At 42.1% G+C, this 24,383-nt stretch overlaps 3 protein-coding genes and 1 long non-coding RNA gene across 5 annotated transcripts; 3 read left to right on the plus strand and 1 right to left on the minus strand.

Annotated features, from left to right (window-relative positions):
• Positions 1–2,533: 2,533 nt before the first annotated feature.
• LOC129587855 (uncharacterized) lies at positions 2,534–4,282 on the plus strand. The gene is made up of 3 exons (XR_008690415.1): positions 2,534–3,233; positions 3,315–3,375; positions 4,128–4,282. It is a non-coding gene; the product is annotated as an uncharacterized LOC129587855 (long non-coding RNA).
• Positions 4,283–5,339: 1,057 nt separating this feature from the next.
• On the plus strand, positions 5,340–9,940 carry LOC129587849 (uncharacterized). Its single transcript, XM_055481791.1, has 7 exons — positions 5,340–5,835; positions 6,031–6,111; positions 6,382–6,471; positions 7,088–7,468; positions 7,737–8,622; positions 8,808–8,947; positions 9,308–9,940. Exons 1-7 carry the CDS (start codon positions 5,569–5,571, stop codon positions 9,401–9,403), a joined length of 1,941 nt encoding a protein of 646 aa, XP_055337766.1. The 5' UTR covers positions 5,340–5,568; the 3' UTR covers positions 9,404–9,940.
• Positions 9,941–10,107: 167 nt separating this feature from the next.
• LOC129587848 (uncharacterized) lies at positions 10,108–13,273 on the plus strand. The gene is made up of 6 exons (XM_055481789.1): positions 10,108–11,451; positions 11,860–12,021; positions 12,088–12,170; positions 12,258–12,470; positions 12,534–12,623; positions 12,742–13,273. The coding sequence occupies exons 1-6, from the start codon at positions 10,329–10,331 to the stop codon at positions 13,012–13,014; spliced, it is 1,944 nt and encodes a 647-aa protein (XP_055337764.1). The 5' UTR covers positions 10,108–10,328; the 3' UTR covers positions 13,015–13,273.
• Positions 13,274–13,909: 636 nt separating this feature from the next.
• On the minus strand, positions 13,910–24,383 carry LOC129587847 (inositol hexakisphosphate and diphosphoinositol-pentakisphosphate kinase 2-like). 2 transcript variants are annotated; one of them, XM_055481787.1, is made up of 18 exons: positions 23,908–24,383; positions 23,102–23,697; positions 21,277–21,354; positions 20,961–21,211; positions 20,303–20,543; positions 19,266–19,529; positions 18,374–18,959; positions 17,872–18,137; positions 17,677–17,789; positions 17,340–17,396; positions 17,056–17,264; positions 16,405–16,673; positions 16,236–16,333; positions 15,731–15,845; positions 15,417–15,662; positions 15,199–15,328; positions 14,946–15,131; positions 13,910–14,754 (listed from the first exon to the last, which is right to left on the minus strand). In XM_055481787.1, the coding sequence occupies exons 1-18, from the start codon at positions 23,945–23,947 to the stop codon at positions 14,162–14,164; spliced, it is 4,338 nt and encodes a 1,445-aa protein (XP_055337762.1). In that variant the 5' UTR covers positions 23,948–24,383; the 3' UTR covers positions 13,910–14,161. The 2 variants fall into 2 exon arrangements, with proteins under 2 accessions (XP_055337762.1, XP_055337763.1); XM_055481788.1 differs by lacking the exon at positions 17,340–17,396 and having other exon boundaries at positions 23,908–24,382.

Below are 24,383 nucleotides of genomic sequence, written 5' to 3' on the forward strand. Positions count from 1 at the left end.
TGCGTGTCTGGAGTATAATGTACCGGCATACGCATTCGTATATTGTGTATCCTCCATAATATAAATGTATTCTGACTACCATTGTATTGTCCGCGTCGTATCGATCTCCATAATCTACACGACATGAATTGTGTAATTTACAGTTGTGAAATATGACTTGACTAACACGGAGCATTACTCGCAGCGCAATATACCCGATCAATACTCGCTTGCGCACGACAAACCGACATTTGTTGCGTTTTTTAATGACGCTTTCTGGGTCGAATTTGTTGCAGGCGCTGAGCAACCTTTTTTAGTTTTAAATCGTAAATATATCTGAGAGTATGAGATAGCGCAGTTACGATGCATCGAATGGTCAAGAAAACTCAGCAATGTTTTTAAATCTAATTCATTATTTCTTTGCGGCTCCTAAGTAATATTGCAGTTGTAATAGGGCAGAAGGTATAATTAAGGATACCGTGACTGTGGAAAGTGCATTGTTATTTGCTACGCGGATGTGCGTGCATATAATCTTGTATCTGCATTTTACACCATGAAGAAATTGCATTATTACGATACTACGTACATATACACTGCATATACTTCAGCTTTAAATTTTGCATACTACTCTATAGTTTTTTGGTCGATAAATATGCGTAATCGAATTAATTTTTACAATGGGAAGTTTCAAAGTCTTCGCTGCATTTTTAAGGCGTCCAAAATCGCCATTCTGCGCGCTACTAACCATAAACAGTGGCTTGGCATTAAGCAGTTAGTTCAACTTAGTTGTGGAAACGTAATCAAAAACACAACAACGCGTGCAATAAATAATTTTTTAAAAAAAATCATCGATTACAAGAAAAAACGGCATTATATATAAAACGAATCGAGGAGTGAGTGTTATAAATTCTCCCTCTTCGATTCCGCACAAAATTATACACTAATAATTTGCAACCTGGCAGAATCAATGATTTCCACGGAAGCTGAGTTTCCGCTGGGGAAACGCCGTCTCCTCGTCGTACCCGCTACCCCACCCATCCACTGATTGTTCCCCTCCTTGATCGGCGACATTACCAGAGAATCAATCCACGAACTAGACGAATCGAAACTCCTGCCATTATCCCCCGCTTTCAAATAATCCGGATTACTCTCCTGTCTCGCTGAAATTAATGGAGTGCTTCGTTAACGTAGTCCGAATGGCGAATGCCTGATGGCTCTGGTGAAGAAGCCCACCTGACCGTTCATGGACGAACTCGTCAAGGCCTTGTTACCAGCTGGCTGCTCATTGCTGAAAAGTGAAAATTCATTTCCTGGCTCCATACGTTAGCATTATGCACTCCTTATAGGCCCAGAAGCGATTGTGGGGTTTTGCCATCCTGTCGCAGTGGTAAAGCACGATAGCAGCGGATGCTGATCGGGCACGGATATTGCAGCGTCGTTGACCTCTGTCTACAACGGTGAAAACATGGACGATGTTGCTGTTCTTAGTACTAAACTTCAGTAAAACCCTCGACGAAATATTTCTGTAACCTCCTTCTCCAACTGCCGTGCTGTAATCGAGCAGTCGAGCTCTACAAGGCACCGAAACCCAAGACATCGAAATCCATCGGAACGCCTTAATGACCTTTCTCAGCTGGACACTGGTCGACCGTGTAGTCAGCCTCGCAGTCGACCTCTGGCGCGTTAGCGATTTAAGGTTTTCAGATTTGCATGGTGATAGTAAGCAAGTGACGTGTCGTGACTCGTAACTTTAAGCATTCAAATTATGCTTATATGATTATTGCCGGAAATTTGATGGGTAATATTATGTATCATTTGGAACCCCTCTCCATGTTACTAGTATTTTACCGTGCAATGCGGCTAGGGACCTGCATCGCCTGTATATGGACACTGGATTGGACACTGGAGCACTGGATTGGTCACGTTCCACGGGGTTTTGTTGCTGTAATTCGTAGAATTACAGCAACAAAGATGTTTTGATTTTGAATTGTTCAATCATGATCACTTTACTCAGACTTAAAAACTCGGACTTTGATCGACGACTGACGTTTGATGTGTCATGTACACCAACCAGGTCATCCTGATACAGCTTCAAATCTCAATGACACGTGGGCTAAAGATCGGCCCTGCTCTTCTTCAACAGCGGAGCCGCAGCTCCCTACGGACGCACTAGGCGTACGTTCGTCATCCACCACAACCCGCCGGATCAGATAAGGCAACATTCTAACCTGCACAATGGACAGTGCCTTTTTGGCTGTGAATTTCCTGTGATCCAGTACTTAACCCTCGTCAAAAAGTATTTTCTAAAGTACATCAAAATAATCGAACATCTCCGCAATCTATCACAAAATATATCCTCGGCATAGTTTTGGCAGCCGAGTAGAAATCAAGTTTTACATGAACATCAAAATTTGTATCTAAGTTAGCCGTCTATGTTGGCGATAGCAAAAGCAAAATTTTATTTTCTTAACCAATATGAAATTATCACCGTTCGATGCAAATAACAATGTTAAGGTAATTAATCTAAAGCGAAAGCTTTGTCGGTCGACCGACATTGGTCGCCTCGCCACATAACCTAAAAAGCAATTTCGATCCATGTGTGGCCGTTATAGAGTATCAAAGTTTTTCTGCAAACCTTGTTACGTAATCAGTTATGAAACACATAGTTTCTGTGCAAGAACAAGAAGATCGGTCGACCGACAAGAATTATTACCTCCAAAGCAAAAGTCACAAAAGTCGCAAAAACGAAAAAGCAAAAGTCTTTTGAAGCAAACTGCGCCAAATTAACTAGTTGGAAGCAAAGCTTTAACGACAAAGTTTAAAGAATTACGCGAAACTGCACACGCGGTGACTGCAATACTTTTGCTGCAGACTACGCTAACTACAGGCCACTTTTATGCTGCTTCTGATTGGCTGTAAGGCAATTTCAATGTTCAACCCCAGATCACGTTCAGCGCCGTTGCGATCAAATTGATTTCGACAGCCAGTTTTAGTAACGGCGATTTTCGACTTTCTCGCAGTCTTACCACGGTGTTTCCAGACGATTTGTTATTTTGTTTTGATCCTCTACGATTTTTTTGGTTTTATGGCTGTCGACAGCCAAATTAGAACGTTAATGGTCAATGCAAGCACTGGAAGTATTGCTATTTTGTGCGTTGAGCTTGTCAGGCACGGCATGTTATGAAAGCAGGTGCAGCACTTAACCCAGTCTGCACTGATGTGAGGACCCACACCAATGTTGGAGAAGTCCTAAGGTAAGAGCTAAGCGAACAGCCTTCCATACCAAGCATCATAAAATAAAATGTTTTGAATCATTGTGTATTTTTTATTTGCAGGTCCTTATGAAGCACTGCGTCGCTGGACGATTGTGCATGACGACATGCAGTAAAGCAACAGGTAATCGACGGGTAGAATAAAGCGCTATTTTGCCTAGAAGATCCCAAACGAGTTTTGATTTATGGAAATAAGTAGTTTTTTTTGTAACCATAACTTTTGTTTTTTCTTGTGGACTGAAAACGTGAGTAAAAAATTAGGCAACGTAAGAAACCGATCAAGTTATATTTTTAATGCAGACGATTTTTCTTTAGGTTTTATTAATGTGCAACAATGACAGATTTAACGTACTAAAATTTTGTTTTGTTAATTCTTTTGTCGTCTGATTGCATGTCGACATGTAAGTGCTTTGACGATGAGTTATTGCGTAATTAGGGATGCGTTGATGATAAGTTTATTACGTTTTTGAAATTCGTTTTGCCACGTTTCGCAAGCATTTTTCTTATTTAATTTTTAAATGATATATTTAAAAAAATAAAAGATAGTAAATCAGCGTGGGGTTTCTGCACTGTACTGATCATTGAAGTTTTATTCGTAAAAACAATTTAAAATTTTTCTTGTCGAAGTGACGATTCTCAAATTTGTTTTGGCCAAATGATTTCGTAACAGAAACACTAATGCTTAATTTAAGATATTTTTCTTACTAACTGCATGTCAACATGCACAGCAATTTTGTGGGTGGTGTATCAAAAGTCTATGCATATGGTAGCGTTTTGTTGATAACGAATGGTCTTACGTGAATGAAGGAAAATAATGTGCGACGAAACATATCATATGTACGCAAATCAGCCGTGCTGATCTTTAATGTTTTACAGGGCAGATGAATTATTGCTCTATGCAGCTCCATGGCCGGAACGCAAATTTAGCGGGAAATGCGTGGATGTCGACATCCATCATTGTACTTGTTATCCTGGTTTTAATTAGCTGTTGATGCATTTAGTAGCCGCTTTTGCTGTCCATGCTGGCATTTTGAAATTTTTAGCACTCTGTCAGTTCACCGTTTACGCTCCTGACGCATTATCCAGTTTGATTTTTTGGTCTGATTATGTTGGTGTTTTCATGAGAAAGTATGTCTCGGATGTTGGTTTTTTTATGTAGTACCAGTTATGTGATATATGTCGAAATAAATACAAAATGATGTTCTATATCCATATCTAAATGTTTCATATTCGTAAGTATTATAAAACAAGGAGATCATCTGTAATATCTAAGTCTAATTCAAAAGTTACCATTAAAGTATATGGTTTTTCTGACGAGGGTAAGCTTGGCTAAACTGCGGTGCCGACCGAAAGGCCGCTTGGTCGACCGGCTGATGCACTGATTGCGATGAATATGATACGTCGTAGATATTCGGGATCTTAGTTGTGACGAAACTGCTACCCGTCAATCGGAATTCTCCTCCCATGTCCACTTGGTGGCGATGCTGAATTGCATCCCAATAATTTCTCATCACTGCATGTACGATGCAGCGTTCGAAATTAATTAATAATGCAATTGCAGCACCCACATATGGAGACTTTTATGTTGTTATGTGATATGTTATGTGCGAACAGTGTGATCAAAATGGTTCAAAAGTTTACATGTATGATGTCTATCTGTACATGTAACACCAGCAGGAAACGCCCTTTAATATTGAAATGAACATGGCGGACCATCACAAGATTCAATACATACCGTGTTCACTTCGTTATCTGCTACTATCATTTTTGTTTGTGTCTTCTTTTACTTTTACGTTGTTTATCATATATGCATGTATGTTTAACATGCATATATGAGTTGTGGTGTGAAATCCCGCTCGCAAAATTAACAAGCATTTTTATTTTTTTTATTGTTGTAATAATTTTTAATTTTAATCAAGTACTGCGATAGTGCGCTTGTGCGCTAGTAAATTAATATACTGTAAAGCTTTATGGCGGTGATGTGACTTCCATTGGATTTTACTGTACTGTAATGGAGAGGCTATGGTTTCAAGGCTCGTTGCTCTAGTGCGCGGCCATTCATTAAACTGACTTCAGAGTTCAGGATAACGCAAGACCGTTGCAGCTTTACACTGGTTGCGCTAATTTTGATCGAATTTGATTTGTCAGCGGGGATGTGGACAAATTCTCCCTGTTACCTTAAATTTTAAACTCAAAGTCTACGATGCTACAGACGGGAAGTTCTGAGGGTCCACTAAACCGGAAAGAGTAGATTTTTGAATCGATAGCGCCATAACGGCGACTGGCGAGGATCCCCTTACGGCCTGCTGCCTGCAGAATGGAGAGCTTTCTGCAGTTTCTGTGGAATCAACGTTTTGCACCACTGGTACTCCTACATTGCTGGTTATTTCTGAAACTTTTATTGGCTCGCGACGTCTGTGGCCTGATCTTCCTGGTGGATCTGGCGTTTATTGCGGAGCTTCTAGAGCATGTTAACGGAAAGTGCGGAGTAATTTCTTTCTCGAATGGCAGCCAAAATTCTACGGCACTTGCACCTGAAGAACCAATCCTGGAGGTCCAAGAACTTCAGCACCAGCATTGCCTCGTACGTAAATGCATTATCAGGTTTCAGGTTTAGTTCGTGTCACACCGTTTGTGAAGCTTGCTGCGCTTTACCTCTTCAGGCTTATTTTGGTATTTTACATTTTTACGCTGAATAATTTGTTGTTTTTACTTTTATCATAGTTGGACCAGGTTGGGTTCTAATATCTTATTAAGTCGCCATTATATTTTTTGACAGACTTTCGATACCGTTGGCTGTCAGACGGATCAGGATGAAACGGATTCCAGAGAGCAACAAAGTCCCGTGTGCGAGAAACTGGTTCGTTAGATTCGTTGTATTGTTTAACATACTGTAAAATTGTAAATTCATCCATTGTGTGTGCCGGACCACTGACTGTCGTAAAATATGAAACCTTGATAACTGAATAAAATTACAAATCCATAAGAGATAAATCTGATTGAAGCCGTTTATTCAGATAAGCACCGGAGCATTAGTTCCTCAAGCTCATTTTACGATAATAATTTGGTTTTTTTGAAATTTTTATCGTGATTGCGTCCTTATCTTCCGATTCAATTTTTTTACTGTCAGACTTTCGACACCGTTGGCTGTCAGACGGAAAAGGATGAAGCCGATTCCCAAGAAGAACAGAGCCTCGTGACTCCTGTCTGCGACAAAGTGGTACGTTTGAATTCTGATTCGTCAAATTCGTTGTAATATTTAACAAACATACATTGTGTCACTTGTGTGTGCCGGTCGTAAAATGCGAAACCTTGACAGGGTAGTTGAATAAAATCTCAAATCCGTACGCAGTAAAAGTAATTTGATTAAAGCTGTTCATGGAGGCTTAGGGACAGTTAGGGTAGCATCGGAGCGAAGCAGTATTGTTTTGAATACTGCTACGTTTCGCACGTTCGTAAAATGATACCTCAAGGGAAGTAGCCACGATGTTATCGCGTTTGTAACGTTTATATTGAACGACTAGACATGCGTTATTATTGACTTGTTGGTGAAATGCGTTGTAAAAAATCTAGTTTGTGTTATTTTTAAGTGTTTTCTTTGTGATTACTGCAGCGATCTTTGCGACTTGGTAGTTGGTAGTGGTACTTTGTGAAAACTGTAAACCTCGAACCAAAACTCGGTAATTTTTTTGTACTTTTTCGCTGAACCAGTTTTAGTAATATAATACCGACAGAACTGAAAAATTCGAGCAGCTTTTCCGTTTCTCAGATAATTTGTTTCAACAAGAAAATTTCACAATTCGGAATCATGAGCGAATGACGTCATTGCACTGCAGGTCGGTCAGGAGATGTCCACTCAAACGGACGAGCCATCGCTCGCTCTGGCCCAAACGGATATGTCACTGGATATGAATTCTCCTCCCCGTCGTTTCGTTCGCCAGCTGATTAAACCTCCATCTCCGCGGGCAGAAGTCCAGACGCCGCATCATGACTTCGAGGTGAATGAAGCGCTGTGCGAGGAACTGCAACAAGTGAATTTTCAGCTGGACATTTTGACCGCTGAAAAAGTCTTACGGGAGGCCAAAGTTCAGGAGCTGCTTACGGAGGCTAAGGATGTTTTGACTCTAGTGGAAGAGGCTGCGGCTCACAAAATTAAAGCGGAGTCCGAAAAGGCTGGCGCTCTGCAACGTCTGGAAGTGGCAGAAAAACGCCTTGTGGTAGGTTTTATGAAAAAAGGTTTTGAACGGCTTATTGGGTTTTAAATTCTCGGTAAATAATATGGTGTATTTGAATTTTTTATGGCTTTTCCTTGTGCATTTACCTAGTTGTCATACTGCAGAATGAACCTCTTGGTGTTAAAGCCACTGTTGATTAACAATGAGATCTTAGTTAAGAGTTGGTTTGAATATTAATGCGCGAATTATATGTACAAACGATGACCTTTTGTGCTTTGATTTGAACCTGAACATTGCTCTTATCTCACAGGAATTTGAAGGTGAAGTGAATGATGTCCGTCTGGTTGTGGACAGTCAGCGTAAAATCATCGAGGACCTTAAAGCACAGCTGGATGCTCAAGCCGAAGAAATGAAACGGACAATGTCGATGGAAGACGACGACGATGATACCCCGCTACCCGAAAAGTACCGCACGTTACAGGAGAAATACGACAAAATTGAGGAAATGTTCGACCAGACCATTGTGGAAAATGAGCAGTTGGTAAAGGACAAGCAAGTACTGAGCTGCGAAAAAACCAGTTTGGAGTCGGAAGTGGAGAGTCTGAATGCCCAGATTGCACTGCTACGAGATGAAGTAAAAGTTAGTCAGAATGCGGTTTCTGCTAAGGAGACGGAGATGGAGGAGCTAGTGATAGGATTGAATACGAGAATTAAGGAATTGCAAACTGGTCTGCACAATGAGTCGGTCAAATTCGATATGATGGATGCGAATTTGCTGTCGTTTACCAGTTCTCCGAAACGCTCACAACTACACACTTCTGTGATCCGTACACAGAGCGGGACTGTGGATGGCCAGCACAGTGAATCGGTCCGAAGTGGTACAATGGATGGAAGTCTGATCTCGTTGGGAACATCACCGAAACGGTCACAGATGCAGAATATGTTCCGCGCACAGCAAATAGTGGAAAGCCAGAAGTGCCGAATCTCCATGACCAGTTTCTCGTTGAAGAGTGATGAAGGCAGTAACGTTTCGATGCCACTGGGGAATGACACGAGCGCATTGAATGCTAGTGTTGCCAGTATGCCCGGCAATCTGCTGGTCACGCCGACAACTGACAACTTGAAGAAGCGCAAGGAGTGGTTTAACAGCGCGGAAAAAAGTGTTGTTTCAACTAAGCATGTGCGGTTTGAATCAGGTTTGTGGTTTTACTTTGTAACTTTTGTGATTTTGTCGGTGTCCCTATCTGATTTGCACATTCATATCTTGAAAAATACGCTGAACGTACTTCACTTGTAAGCTAACCAGAAAGTTTGAGCGGTTGTTTAGTTCGAGGTGTGATAAACGATACACACTGATAAACTGATTTTTTTATGCTTTCAGGAAGTGAAGTGGGAGGCTTGGTGTCGAACGTGAAACCTGATTTTAGCCGCCCAGCATTGTCTGCCGTCAATGGAAAGCAGTTTGCGGTGTCCAAACCGTTAAAAAAGCGGCCTAGTATTCATTCCAATATCCCCGTTAGTGTACGTGCTGATATTTTGAGAAGTGTACACTGTACACCAGTATCTTTAGTGGTTTACGGATAATTTAGCAGTTGTGATTACTTATTAGAATAAAAATACATTTTATCAATGCGTTCAATGGTCTAATCACCCTTAATAAGTATCTGACATCGGATACAAACTAAGCACCAAAAACTTTCAATGGACATACATAACTGCGACAGTCAAGTTTATTGTTATTGAGAACAATTATTACTGTATCGTTTTTCTGGTGTATTGTTGAAAACGTAATGTTAAGAATGAATTCAGTCACAATCTCAAATTAGTTCATCACAGTATTTACCTTATTATATTTTGTTAACTTGCATTTTGCTATTTTAGCAAATGCTCCCACCCACTCGAATTCCTTCCTTTTCTCCTAAACCACCATTTATTCGGCCTGCCGGCAACTCGGAATTAAGTTTAACCATAAGGTGAAGTTGATCCAGCCTACTCCCGAAGCGCGTCAACAGCAGAAGGCAGGGTTGGCCCTTGTGGCACAGCATCTAGCGGAGCAGCAGATGAATCGTTCGCTGCGGACTAGTGCTAGTTTTATGACTTCACCGGCCCCCAATCCGCGCCGCCAGTACTACAGTGAACAGTACTCTTCAGCGTTGGCTTCCAAAATTTGCCTCATGATTCTCCAGTCTGTGGTTAGTTTTGCTTGTTTTAGAATCTCTGAAGCTGGTTTTCTTTGTTTATATTGCGCAGTTTTTCGGAAGGTTTTTTTATTATGTGGATAGATGATGCTCTTGAAAGGTTGTGTAAGTATACGTGTTTTCTCTGGTTCGGATAGTAGTGTTGAGTTAACACACGTGATGAATGTTGTATGAGTGCATAAACAGGCATATTGAATGTTTAAAATTTGCTCAACTGTCCTGCGGTAGTTGTTTTTCGGCTTTCATTTAGAAACTGCACATTGAATCCGCGACAAGTTGTTTTCATAAAATGTTCTCGATAATTTTGTTTGTATCTGCTCATTCTGCTGTAAGTGTTAATTGAACGAAGTTGGTAACAACCGCCGTAACGGGCGTCTGTAAGCAGATTTTATCGGTGTGTAAGGGCAACTAACGATCGGACAACGGTCGCGGGATCAGACGCACACTACAGTACTTTACTTTTAATACTGTTTACATAAGCAGAGTGCTGCACTTACAACTCGTTACAAGTGCTGGACCTTCTACAAGTTTAACTTTTATTTTTTAACGTAAAAACAAAATAACTCTAAAAGTTAAAACCTATACTTCGAAGTACCGATGTTTTTTCTGGTTTGATTTTCGGTTATTGTTATTTCGTGGTGATGTTATCTGGTGTTCGATCCTGAACTGTCAGAGTGCTAAATAATCCCCTTAACTTAAGCCCTATGATTCCAGTCGAGAAACCATGTCGTTTCCATTTCACGCACTCACTCATCCATATCCCCCGCAGCCTTTGCTGTTTCCACCACAGCCCATGCGACATCCACTGCCGCCTGTACCACCACATCTGCAGCCGCCACTGTATCATCATCAGGCTCCGACGGCGCCAATCCCCGCACCTCACCCACGGGGGCCCCGACCCCCCTTGCTTCCCTTCGACCACCATCATCACATTCACATCCCCGTTTCGCCACAGCCATCTGGCGAGCTGTCCCCCTCGTCCCGGTCCCGTATTGTCGCCGTACCATCGTCCCGAAGCACGGTTGAGCTTCCACCAGATGTCGTCATCCGAATCGCTGCAGAGTTATCCTTCATGGGACAGTGCCTTGCCTGACGCACGGGGATCTGATATTTATCTGCGTGCCGTCCCTCCTCTGGAGCAACGGGAGCACTACCTCCGTCAGACTGTCCATCCTGCAGTCCATTCGCATTATGATATGTTACATGATGCTGGAAGACGATTCGCTCGCACGGATGCGCAATTTAAACGAACAGCTGACTATGACGATGAAGATAATTCCCAGTACGGAACAAAACGCTTGCGTGTGGACTCCGCGCCCGAAGCAGCTAAAACACCGAGTTTTTTCCAAAAATTAATACACCCACAGGATCAAGCAACGAAAAAAATCCATCCTGCATCGAGGCTTCCGATGCCGTCGCGGCCAGCACAAATTGCGGTCGAATCGGTGAAAAACAGTTTGCTCAATGGCGATAGCGTGCATTTTGCGCGCGTATCGCATCCTGCGCAGCAGTCCACCGTCAGTATTCTATCCGAGAGCACCGACTCTCTGCCTGTATCCTCCCGCGTGATTCCCGCTGATGCGGATGCTTGGGATGATTCGGATGCGGAGATTGCGGCGGTGTTCGATCGGGATATGTCGACACGGAATCGTTCAGCGCACGAAAATGTTCGTAGACGTTACAGGTTACCGCGGCTGTCGAATGCGTTGGAGAAAGATGTACTGAGTGGGATATTCTCTGATTGGGAACGCGAGGACGCTGGCGACAGAAACGGGTGGGATGGTGGTGAAAATAGTCATGACGCCCATACGAATTTCCTCCCACCAGGTATTTCGGATTTTTTTGTGCAATGAATCCAGAGCCTCGAGTTTACTGTAATTTGCCTTCTGTGAGTGATTTAAGCACAGTTTATTTACGCACTTATTGCGTTGGGGATTTTGTGTTATTCCGCGATGATATGATCTTTGATGCTGTCTAATAATTTTGTAAAGTGTAGACAGTTTCGGTTTTTTACTGCTTACTTTCACAGCTAGCTTTTTACTGTCATGATAACACTACTTTTTATAGTATGTAATCCATATTCGGTTGCTTACCAATTAATCAGTTAATATTCAGCTGGTTACCATTTACCAATACTCTGCATTTACCATGAAGTTCGTTGGAAGGTTGATTTGTGAAACATGTTGCTTTTCCTTGGCAGCTATTTCGTTTTTTATCTTAATAATTTTCTTGTAGGTGAACCAGGATTTCCTGTGGACATCGGCGTTGAACAACGTCTAAACCATTCTGCACGCATCCCACCGGCATCCGGTCCAATGCAACCCGCAGTAAAGTCACGGATTGGACATTTATCATCCGATTTCTTATGTTTGGATGCAATCATGGCTGCTCTGCCAGGTAGGAAATCAGCTGCAACGAATAAAAAGTACCCGTGAAAATTGTCAACAATCTGCCAAATTACAGACGATATTGCTGTCTGGGGCATTAGTGGTTACGACAGAATGCGGGAAAATGGAGTTTATCTTCAAAGAAGAGATAAACGACAAGTATGTTTCCCTGATAAATTTCATGTTTCGGTATTTACTTCTTTTAAACCTTTCTTTGGTTAAAGTTTCGGTTTACCTATGCATTAGAGATCACAAATATGTTGCTGTTGTGGCGAAAGGACGCCGGTCCAGCACCACCGATGTCCGCAGATAATGTGCGGGATATGCCACAGTTATGAACACTTGCAGAATGAATGCCCTTTCCACTGGAAGGCGTTGCGTCTGACATGCCGACGTTGCCAATCTGTTGGTCATTTAGACGCGGTCTGCACTGAAACCTGGCGGCAGTACCATGCTACGGTAATAGTAGGCAGTGTACTGCAGTTTCCCATGTATAGGGTTCAATTTTTAGTGTTTTTTTAGATTACATCGGATAGCGGCTTGATTGTTTCACCGACGAGAAACAAACAGTTTTACTGCTGCAACTGCGCAGCTCCTGGACATTTATTCCACGTAAGCTTTACCATAGTTTTGCTCTATGACTTCGGATTGCCGTCAAAGTTATTTTTTATGGATGTATTTTGTTCCTTGTTGGTAAATTGTTTGTTTCCTTATTCACTTTTTTCTACAGGAGTGCCGTAATAAAAGGTATAACAAATACATCGTTTCCTCACCAAATTTGTTCGTGAAATGCTACGACACGGCTGCAAAACTGAGGGTATACCGCCAACAACAGCAAGTGGAATCTCCATTGGTTAACTTCAGCAGGATGCTTTCTGGCACGATGAGCGAGGAGGATTGGGGATTGATGAGCGCTACGGATGATCCTTCAACGAGTTTCCGGAAACGCATTCATTCTGACAGTTCGCCGTCAGCTAGCCCGAAACGAAGAGGGCCACGTTGAAGGAGAAGGGTGTAACACAAGTACCAAACTGAAACTGGATTCCGGAACTCTGGATCTTCGATCTCTGATTGTTCTTTTGTACGCCTGGGTGCATTGAGTTCGGTCATTTTCGAAGTATTTCAAGCAGGTCCATGCAATTTTTCATGTCTCTTGCAGCGGCTGCGGAAATTATTTTGGCCTTTACTGGTTACGTGTAACTGTAGCCCTTTAAGAAAATGCAGTCCTTAATGGAAAAAGAAGAGCTCGTTAATAAAAATGATATTTCGATGACTGATCAACATTACTGCTTTAGCCCAAGAATGACCGTTGTATTCTAGTCATTTCGTAGTAATTTTGTCTCACGGCAGAGTACACTTCGTGCACCTGTTGTAATCCAGGTGAATTTGCTGACGCATATCAGTACTTACTCCTACTGCGGTTAACGTTGGTCAAAACACCAGCCTTGTAATTGTATTTTAGATTCAGCAGAAATAAACCGACACAATTTAACGGATTCGTTATTATAGAACTGAATTAGATCTCAAGCAAAAAGCGATCTCAAGCATTTTCGAAATCATGATGCATAATTACTGCAACACCAAACAAAAATTGCAGAACAGTAAGTACTGTCTGTATATGTATGGTTTGTAATAATTATCTTTTAAATTTAATGTTTGGCGAAAGAAGTACAAGCGATAACAACAAGTTAGTGAGAGTCAAAACAAAAGGTATCGTAACAAACATGTTTTCCTAACTGGTACAATAATAATTTCCATAACAGGTATAACGATGCAATTGTAACTGTACTCTCTAACTAGTGTCCGCATACATGTTTTATGTATGTACAGAGGAAATAATAATAACTATAAAATAATTGTTTATATCTGTAGATACTGTAAGTCTCACATCCCGAAAATGCATTATCTGGTTTTAATCAACACACAGCAAACTTCGAAGCGTCGAAGCCTTCTTATTCAGTTTCTCGCACATTTTCCTGTTTAACAGAGGTTCCAAAATGAACACAAAAAATAAAATAAAATAAAAAACGCACACAATAAATAAATAGTCATCTCAAAAGAGACTGAAAGGAAACGAACAAACACAACCTTAAATGGTGAAATCTCACTAACCAAATTATCACAAAATAATAATCTGCAGCCATGCGGCATCAAGGATTTGCACTAAAACTGAGTTTCCGCGGGGGCAGCGCCGTCTCTTCGTCGCAGCCGCCGCCCGGGCCCGCACCCATCCCCTGATTCGCCTCCTTGATCGGCGACATTACCAGCGAATCAATCCGTGGACTAGACGAATTGAAACTCCTGTCGCCGGCATTATCCCCCGCTTTCAAATGATCCGGATTACTCTCGCTGATGTTGTTGTGCTTCGTTGTCAGCACGTTGTCCGAATGCCCGATGGCCGTGGTGAAGAAGCCCACTGGTCCGTTCATGTACGGACTCGTCACGGCGCTGCTGGCCAGACTGTTCATCGCCGAAAACTGATTCTCCTGATTTAACACGTCGGCGTTGAAGGACTCCTGATGGGTCCAGAAACGATTATGGGAGGTGTCATCCTGTTCGTGGGATAAGGACGACAATAGCGGATGCTGATCAGGTGTATGAATTGGCGATGTCACTGCGGATGTCTGTTTGGAGGACGATTCCGTTACTGTTTGCAGGAACATGTCCAGTTCATGGAAATGCAAAGCGTTGTGCAGTGTTTCCAGTGAGTGCACGTTCGGCACATGCAAGCACTGATCGCCATCTAACATATCAAATGAAAAAACTAATAGTAATTTTGTTGCACTTTGCGTATATAAGTGGCGCATGTAAAGGTGCATGACGCGTTCGTTTTAAGAGAAGCAGCGTAGACAATTTTTACAACCTGTTGAAAATTAACTAAAAAAAGTGCAGTAAAATTAAAACCGAAAAGGTTTTCGAAAAGTTCATATTTACCCTTTTTGTCTGTTTTATCATCCACTTTATCCAAGCTCGACGCGGAGCTGACACCTTTGATTACTGCCGTACTAAATACCCGATTCATAATTACACCACTGTCGCTGATTTTGGTGAATGTCGACCGATCATAGCGAGTTTTGGGGAAATTTATGGTGGAATTCGAATCCAAGTTATCCAACCATCCTGCATTCCAAGCAGTTAAGTTTAGATATGTGTATCATTAACCACCGTGTTGCACAAGGAATCTTACCATCGGCCAAATGAGACATAGACGTCGCAAAGCTTGAATTGATTTTCTTCGGTAAGGACGGTAGATCATTAGGTTCATTTTTCAAGGTAGTGGTGCTGGCTTTAGTAACCAAAAAGTCGATCGACTCATTCTAACAATACAATAAATACTATAATGATAATTCCAATCTAAATTAATTTTCCATAACAAAAATGTGTCAAAGTGAAGGGTCTTCTTACCGATGCCGATTTGCTGACTTTACCGACACTTCCGACGGTACGAAATCCCGGACCCTCCGTATCTTCCACATCCTCATTGCGCAGCATCATTCCCGGGCTGAAGTGGATTTCAATATGGAAGCGTTCTTCGGAACGCAGCTCCTTGTTAGGATCTTCGTACATCATAATGACAATCTGCGTGAGGAAATTGAACTCGGACACCGTCGAAATATATTTCATGGCGCGACTCCACTGTTCGTCATTTCCCTGCAATCGTTTTCGGATTATCATATTAAACAGTCCTGTCGGCTGCGCTTAATCGTTTTCTTGTGTACCCCGATAAGCCCGCCAAACCGCAGCATATTCATCAACGAATGTATATGGCTTTCGCTGGTAAAATACAGTCGACTGCGGACCAACCGACCAGGTGAGGCAACATTCTGTGAAAACCTGCAGCAAAAACAATGCTTAAATTTTTTACAAGTAGTAAAAAACATTGCAAATATATTTCTAATTCTAGAACAACCAGTGCACAAATTGCATGAACTAATAATGAATTCCATTTAGGTACTGCTCGTTCCATATTTTCGGTAGATAATAATGTATTAGTGAAACAAAAAGACAAATTGTTAAAGCATTCTAAAATGTATAGTTACTTCGCAAAATCTTTTCGTCTACTTAATTTTGTTGGTGCTTTCTTAGCGAATAAGGGTGTAAAATGGAGGTAGACTATTAAAACTTTGTCAGTAAAACCACGGAAGACCGCCTAAAATCTTTATCATTTATCTTGGCCGAAACCTTTTCGACACCAACTACTCCTAATCGCAGCAGTTAGCTAACCTCGGATGTAAGCGATTGATGTTCTCCGGGTCATCCTGGTAGTCAATGACACGCTGCAGATCGGCCCTGATCTTTTTCAGCAGCGGAGTCGCAACTCCCTACGGACATACGCAACTGTACGCTATTCATCCGTCACAGCCAGCTCGATCAGATAAGACAATATTCCAACCTGCGCAATCGCCAACTTTTCTTTGGCCGTGATCCCGTACTCTAGCGGCACAACGATGTTGGCTAAATTGCGACCCAGACTGAACAGCTGCTTGGCATTGGCCGACCGACTAATCCACTGATTGTGATGAATATCAAATTTGATGCAGTCGTAGATATCCGGGATCTTGGTTATGTCGAAACTACCATCCTTCAACCGGAAGTCTTTCTCCAACTTTCCCCAACGACGCTGAATTAAATCCCAACTCTCACCGCTGTACAGCGTGGGAACTACAACATGCACACATCATTATCCCTATCGATCGTCTGAATACATTCTTTTATTCCTTTACAAAATCCCCTCAACAATTTCAAGAAATAATTACCAAATCAAAGCATCCCCCAATACGGAAATGTAATTTGTCCAAAAGCAATATTCCTGTAGATTATTTTTACGCACTTACGAATTCAAATAATCCAAAATCTACCTAGTCAAGGGATGTACATAACTAATCAACCATGTCAAGCAAAATTTGAAACGAGAAAAGGAAGGCATTGGTAGCCCGGTAGAATAATAATGAGACGTCAGTGAAAATACTGCATATAAATATGATCGAAATGAGAATTACTAATTCTACTGTACAGGATAAACTACATTTATCAAAAGACCTACCGTCGCTATCCAAATTAGCGGCTTTTTCCCGAATGAACGCATTTAGTTCTTTGATGCTTTCATGCATCTGTTCGCAGGCTTTCACGGGATTCTTAATGACGTCCATGGACGCTTTAATCGCCAGAGAGTTCGTGGGATTTAAAATTTCACAGTCTTCATCCGTAAAATCACGATCCTGTTTCATAATGGCTTTCAGCCGTTTTTTAACGCTATAACACATAAACCCCATTAAACAATCTGCAGATCGCTACAGCAAATGTGATCATCAGCACCAGTGCACAGACCTATAAGCACAGCAATAAGCGGTATACGACCGGCCCAGCAGTGGAGTAAAATCTACCCTAAAGATCAAATTCAACCACCAAAATAAAAACCTGCATTTTCTTCATATGGAACACGTAGAACAAAAAAAACGTTTTCACACCCTAAGGAATAGTCTAATTGTGTTAGTAAAAACAGTGAGTTAAAACAAACAAGTTCTGCCACCTCGCTGTGCACCATTTTTCCTTGAAACCCGCCACCGCCGCGCTCTGGCAACCGCAAGTCCATCACCAAACGCAAAAACAACAAGACAAGAAAAGGAGCACACGCACACAGACACACAGCATGCGAATAACTTACGCGTTCTCATGCTCACGTGCATCCAAATCATTATCAAGTAGACCGTTTGTGTCAGCAGATTTCACCATCTGCACCAAGATGGGTGTCAATTCGCCTTCCAGTGCCAAGAATCCCTAATCAACACCAGAACAACACAAAGAAATTCAGTCACAAGTCATGTTGAACTAAATATCTGCTACCAATATCAAGCGTTACCTTGGCAAATGCCGCAGCTGTGGTTTGCACTCGTCCTTCGTCCGATGCATAAATTTTGAGATCATGACGAAATGTACTATGTAAACGGAGCAATCCATGACCTTTTTTTCGGGAAAATTCACCCGATCCAGGGTACATGCAACGAAACATCTGCCCCAGCTGCTCAGACTGGTATTTTCCGAGAGGAGTCAGTTCACCGCCCCACTTCATAATCAAAACTAGGCTTCCAGGAGGGATGCTGGTTTCGGGGTCGATTATCACAGGAGCTAAAGCACAAAATATCACGTTCAACTGTTCCCAATAATCGCTTATACGGTTTACATGTTTCTTTCAATACTAATTCATATTAATCAGCACAGCTGGTATCTAAGATGCAAGCAAAAATAGACACTACTTATAAAACTTATAGGAACTCGGAGCAACGGTTTTACGGAGCCACTAGGCAGAGTTTCCGAAGGCAGCATAAAACAACTTGGATAAACAAATCGTTATGTACTCGTACCTTCAGATCGACAGGGCGAGTCGGTGCGGTCTATGAGCTGATACTTAATCTGTATTTTCCTGTTGATCCCACTGAAATGCCCATACATTTCCAGTACAGCCTTCAGCTGCTCCAATTTCAGCCGTTTATCCCTGACTTCAGGCTCATCAGCACGATTGGCCAACAGATTCCTTACAATATCCAATATTTCCTGTAACTGATTGGGTTTCTTCAATTTAATTTCTCTCCCATCGGTCTCAAATTTTCCCCCAAACTTCTCGAATACTTCAAAGAATACCGGATGGCGGATTTCCATTTTCATCTTCTGCTTTGGAGTACGATCACCGTGCCGGATGACAGCGACTACACTGCGCAGCTCCATTTCTTTTCCGAAAGTCGTAGTGACAATGGGAGGGTCACCCAGCTGGTACGGCATCGCCCACTGGATGTGCAGCTGGGGCGCCAAACGCCGCAGAATATTGTTAGCCACAATTTTCGCACAATCGTTGTAGTAGATCATAGAGTTCTTTACAAAGCTGAACCCGTTTACATCACAGACATATGAGCGACCACTGGCACGCAGGAGATCAAAACCGCAAACGGTTTGCTGTAAACCCAAAAAAAAGATATTTACAAAACCAAAAACAGGGTAAGTTGTGCGGACACAAAATTATAAATTCAGATCACAGGGCAAAAATTACTGTGCAAAACAACTGGCTATGGCACCGTAACTGCCCTAGTACGAATATCCTTGGATAAATGTTTTAATTAAGGGAAATTTTCTTGCATAATTCGGAACTTAAAGATGCATCCCGCTAACTAGCCATTTTTTGCTTGCTATTAATAGACAACCGAGCTCTGGAAGTTGTCTGACAGACAGAACCATTCATTTCCGGACTTCACCCGAACCCACCTTGAAGGCAATGCACACCCGTCTGGCAATTAATTTCTCAATGTTATTGAGTATAACGGGAAAACGAATTTCCTTTCCCTCTTTATCTCGCTCCACGACGCCATCCAGCGCCGGGGATTTGCGCGCCTCAGCGTGCGCGTATTCGGGACCAACAGTGTACACTTTGACGTCAGTGCCGTCGGTAGGCATGAATTCCTCGTAGATATAGGAACCGGTTTTCCGGACTTTACTCTCCGATGAATATACACTGCTACGGCTTCCAATCTACACAAAAACAAAACAGTCCATCAATTCCGGCGATTGTAACCATTGCCAGGGCAATAAGTGTCGCTATTAACCGGATAGAATAGAGCAAAATTGAACACCTCATCTTTTTAACCAGCGACATTTCACAAACAGCCACGGCTAACAATGTAATCACATGTCAACAGTGGAACGATAAAAAGGCATTGCGAGGCAAAGGCCCTCTGCGTTTTGTCAGCAAGCAATACCGAGCATCAAAAGGCGACCCGGTCGGTACAAGTGTATTGGAAAGTGTTTGAAAATATCGAATAACGATTATTCGGCACTACTAAGCTTAATAAACAGACAACTGAAGTTCCCATCCACCAACAGAATCAAGCCATATTTGCAAGCCAGCAGCTACAATTAAACGTGGATGCAACTGGTTCACGAAAGTATGCACGCCACCTTGTGACTTTGTAGTTTGTATTTAACAGCCATGCCAAATAAAACACGACAGAAAAACATAAATTAACTTGCTCTTGAACCAACGCAAAAATCGCACAAAACTAATTTCTCAGAAACAGTTGAAAAGTAAGATTATTATCGTGAATGAACTGATAATCTAATACGAGATATTAATAATAACGCATATAATATTATAGTGAGAGGTTTCGCTCGGATAAATGTGAAAGCAGTTCCGCTTCACATTCAGCCGTGACGAAGTATAACCAAGGTCGACAGGAAAATTGGATGAGAGAAGTATTAAGTAAATCAACACAGACAGACACGAATAATAGTAACCGGAACCGTACCTTGCGAAAGAGTCTCTGGCTGCCACCACCCGCCGCCATGGGATAGTAGATGTACACATTATGATCATCAGCACAAATGGGTTTCTCCACAAATGGCTTATTGAAGGTAACCCCATTAACCACCACGTAATCGTCGTATTCCTCGATGTGCGCATCATCCGGATTTCCGCTTTCCCGATCCAACACAGCGTAGCGCGGCACATCAATGCCCTCCGACTTGAGCAACTCGTAGACTTTTCGCCTGTTTAAAGAAAGCTGACAAACCGCAAGAAATCGGTCTGCATTAAAAGGCGAACCTTTACACATCTACTTTAGGGACTAAAACAGATCCAACCATTAAAGGCATTTGCAAAACATCAGAACATCAGCATTCATTCTAACATACATTCAAATGATTTAATATAAATAAATGTAACTGTACCAACGCATTTATTAAAAGTAATATCGCAAAGCACACCCAGACTTGTACATACGAGATTGCTAATCCATCGACACTTATCTTAAGACACTTATTTTAAAACGTTAAAGTCAAATTAGCGAAACAAAAAGCGTAAATCTCAATACAGATGTAAGTCATGTTATTAATAGTTACGTCAACTAAATAAGGCACATTAATTAATTACAAATTGTACCTTTATCAGATTCGCACTCTGCTTACCTGTCTTTAATAACGTGCTGCATTTTAAGATCATTAACCACGAACGGTTTCCGCAAATCTGCGTAGCTGATGGCTTTGTCCAGTGGAAATCTTTCCGACTGGAAGCAAATGAGAGCATCCACGACCGGCCATTTTTCCACCGGATCATGCAAGATTTGCTGCTCATCAAACACCAGTGTCTTAATCTGGTCAAACTCCTGCGTTATGCGTCGTAGTATTTCTGTCATATACTTGGACTTGGCCTTTTTGGCCTACAAACATTTTGCATCAAACGCCATACCAATAAAATACAAGACATAAATTCGAAACAACCAACCATGGCACAAACGCCCAGTGTAACGTAGGGCTCATGGTCAGGTTGACCACCAGATGACGGCGAGGAAGCACTCTGTGGCTGCAAGGAAAAACGACGAAATGATGCTTTCGGCCGGAATGCCATGACAGGGATAATGTATAAACATATGAAGCTTCACATTTTCCCTTGTTTGATGTTTTCAACCAACCCGGCACGATCAGACTGCGACTACACATGACTGGATGATAACACGCGGTTACGCCGTACACAGGCGGCATTACGAGAAAAGATGCTATGTATGCGGTTTGCGATTTTTAGAAGTCCCGCCCAGTACAAGCGACAAGCTGGTGGAAGGACCTTTCTGTGCAAAACAACAAGTGTTTACGGCTCGGATCAGACTCGAACAGTTAGAACAGGTTAGGTATGAGTAGTTAATAATGCTAATTATAGACAGCAACCAGAGCGATTATTGCCGAAGGCACAAATGCGTGATAACGCATCTCCAGAAATGCTTTGTTTTCTTTGGAGTTCTGCCCGTATGATCAAATAACCGCATTGTTAAAAACATTAAAATGGAAATCGAATGCACAATGGTATCTATCAATCACTCTCACAAATAACACCTTCATTCAGAAATCAATTTCGGCAATAATCTAAAAATTCAGAGCATCTTGTTCCATCTAGAGTACAGAGCGCCATCATATTCGATACCAATGAAGAGTATTCGATAGTATATATGTCAAATGTAAACTGGCGCTAAATTACTTCCTGTATAAGAAATTTGTGCACATTTTAATCAGACAAGGTAGAAGAACCATGTCTACGTAAACAGTTTCTCACAGAAAAGTTTCCACAAATTTTATTGGAACTTCTGCGACATTGTTTAACGACAGTATTAAAAGGCAGATTCCATTCAAATCCACACCCGTATTAGCAAAACACTGCTTTTAAAAAAAATGTTTTGGTAGTGTAACCATCTACTGCATACATAATGCAAACGTTTTCTTGCTGTAAAACGTGTAGCGAAATGATGTACTTACTTACAGTAGCTTATTACACCCAGTTATTTATTGTATTATATAACGTACGCTCGTATAACAACAACGGATAGTTTCAATACTGCAAACCAAGTACCAAACCAAGTTCAGTACAAGTTGGCGGGAATTAAAGGGATGCTAGTCACGTTTTTAATAATGAAACATTTTTCAATTATGCCGTATAAACAGAAGCAACCTTAAAAAATATTCGAAAGGTTCTATTTTAAATTCCACACACGTTAAAGATCTTGCTGCAGTTTCGTTAATTAATGGAAGAGTAACATTAGCCACGGCCCACAAACACAAGCTTTCGAAAAGAGCAGTCAATGCACTGCTACAAAGTACGTCAACAAAAACATCAGACAGGAATCAAAATGCTTGGACTTCGCAGCCTCTTAGCTTACGAACTGCTGCAGGCAATCAAACACAGCGAAAAGATGAATCACCGAGTAATCACACCCAAGTTCATCAAAGCATCAGTACGATATTCACACAAACCACTACCGTCACCTCGTGTTACAAGATAGCCCTCTCAAGAATTAAACAACACTATGTACCTTCGTTCCAAATGATATTATAAGAAATCAAGAGTTAATGCAATATTACTTATAGGAAAACTGATAGAAAAACCATCCAAAAACAGCGCATCGAAGAAATACTAGTCTCTCCACCACGGAAGGGTTCAGGAGGCCCTTACGAAAATTTCGAAAAAACGTGAACCCTCTCGCATGATCTTCCTGCCTTCGTGTCACAGAAAACTGCAGAAAATAGCGAATTCTCTAAAAACAGGAAAAACGACAGCAACTTACCAATTCTGCCTGATCTTTCGATGATCCGCGCGACAATCGCTCAGTCGCACCGGAGGCAAGAGACCCCGGACGGGCATTAGCAGGCATCGCCTGTGGTTTTAAGCTGATCAGTGATCCCTCCATGGACGACGGACTAACCACCCGCTCCTCCCCCGCCACCCCAGCCACCAGGGGCGATCGGGCTCGTCCCACTTCCGGACTGCCCGCTAGACTCGAGCCCGCACTCGTACGATCCGGCAGAATCAGCCCGCCGCCGTCTTTTAACGACGCCTCGCTGATTTTAGAGACGATAAAGCGCTTGGGCTTCTTGGGTGCCTGCGCGACCACTGGCAGGGGGAAGGGGGGAATGTCCTTGTGGGAACTGCCCGGGGAGATGTCCTGACTGGCGGACAGGGAGTCGCCGCCTGAGGCTGTCAAGGGAAGGGCGGCGATGTTGATGGGCACGGTCATGGACCGGCGTCGATGGGGAGAAGGTAGGGGGGACGGACGGAGGGTGTGCTGGGGCGAGGGGAGGAGGGAAGAGCTGTTAACGGGGGATGTGCTGAGCGAGCCACTGTGACTGTGGTCTTCGACAGCTAAGTCCAAATGGATATGATCTACGGTTTGGAACGCTGTTATTTATTGGTATTAACATGAAAAAAAATGTTCATTTTTATGGTCTGGTTTGGTCTGAGTCTATCGTCATATACGACTGACCCGACCTTGTGTTAATCTGCTTTAATTTTATTATGCGTCTTCACTCTTCACATTACGCAATGGCAAGACCATGCATGTATACTGCGGTTTAAAGTAAGTAAGTACAGTACCTTTAGCAATTACTGGAGTAGGTGAATTCGTTCTAGACATTCGCGAAATCCAACTGCTCTAGCCCCAACTAGATCCCCAGTCCTCGCGAGTCACGAAAGAGGAAAACGAGGGAGATATCGCGGGAAACAAATGGAAAAATATTCAATAACGATAACAGGGCTCAAGTCTGATAGGAGCCCTGAAGGTTTATCCAAAGTACTGTAACTTCAAGTACTAGTTAACGTTAACTAGTACTAGTTATAGTAGTAACTAGTTAGCGATAACACCACGATCATAAGGATGGGTTGACCAGGATCTGGAAGATTTCTTCGGCCTGAACTACTGCTACCGAGGATTATAATTTTAATGAACGATGAAAAACGATGGAAACATCAGTGAGCTTTGACGCAATACGTAGCACAAAGCACAATAGTGATAAAACGATCTTAAAAGAATCTATGGATAATAATCATAACATTATGAAATTATCAGTTTG

Source organism: Paramacrobiotus metropolitanus, unplaced genomic scaffold, assembly GCF_019649055.1.
Source record: "Paramacrobiotus metropolitanus isolate TYO unplaced genomic scaffold, Prichtersi_v1.0 Parri_scaffold0000026, whole genome shotgun sequence".
NCBI classification, from domain to species: Eukaryota; Metazoa; Tardigrada; class Eutardigrada; order Parachela; family Macrobiotidae; genus Paramacrobiotus; species Paramacrobiotus metropolitanus.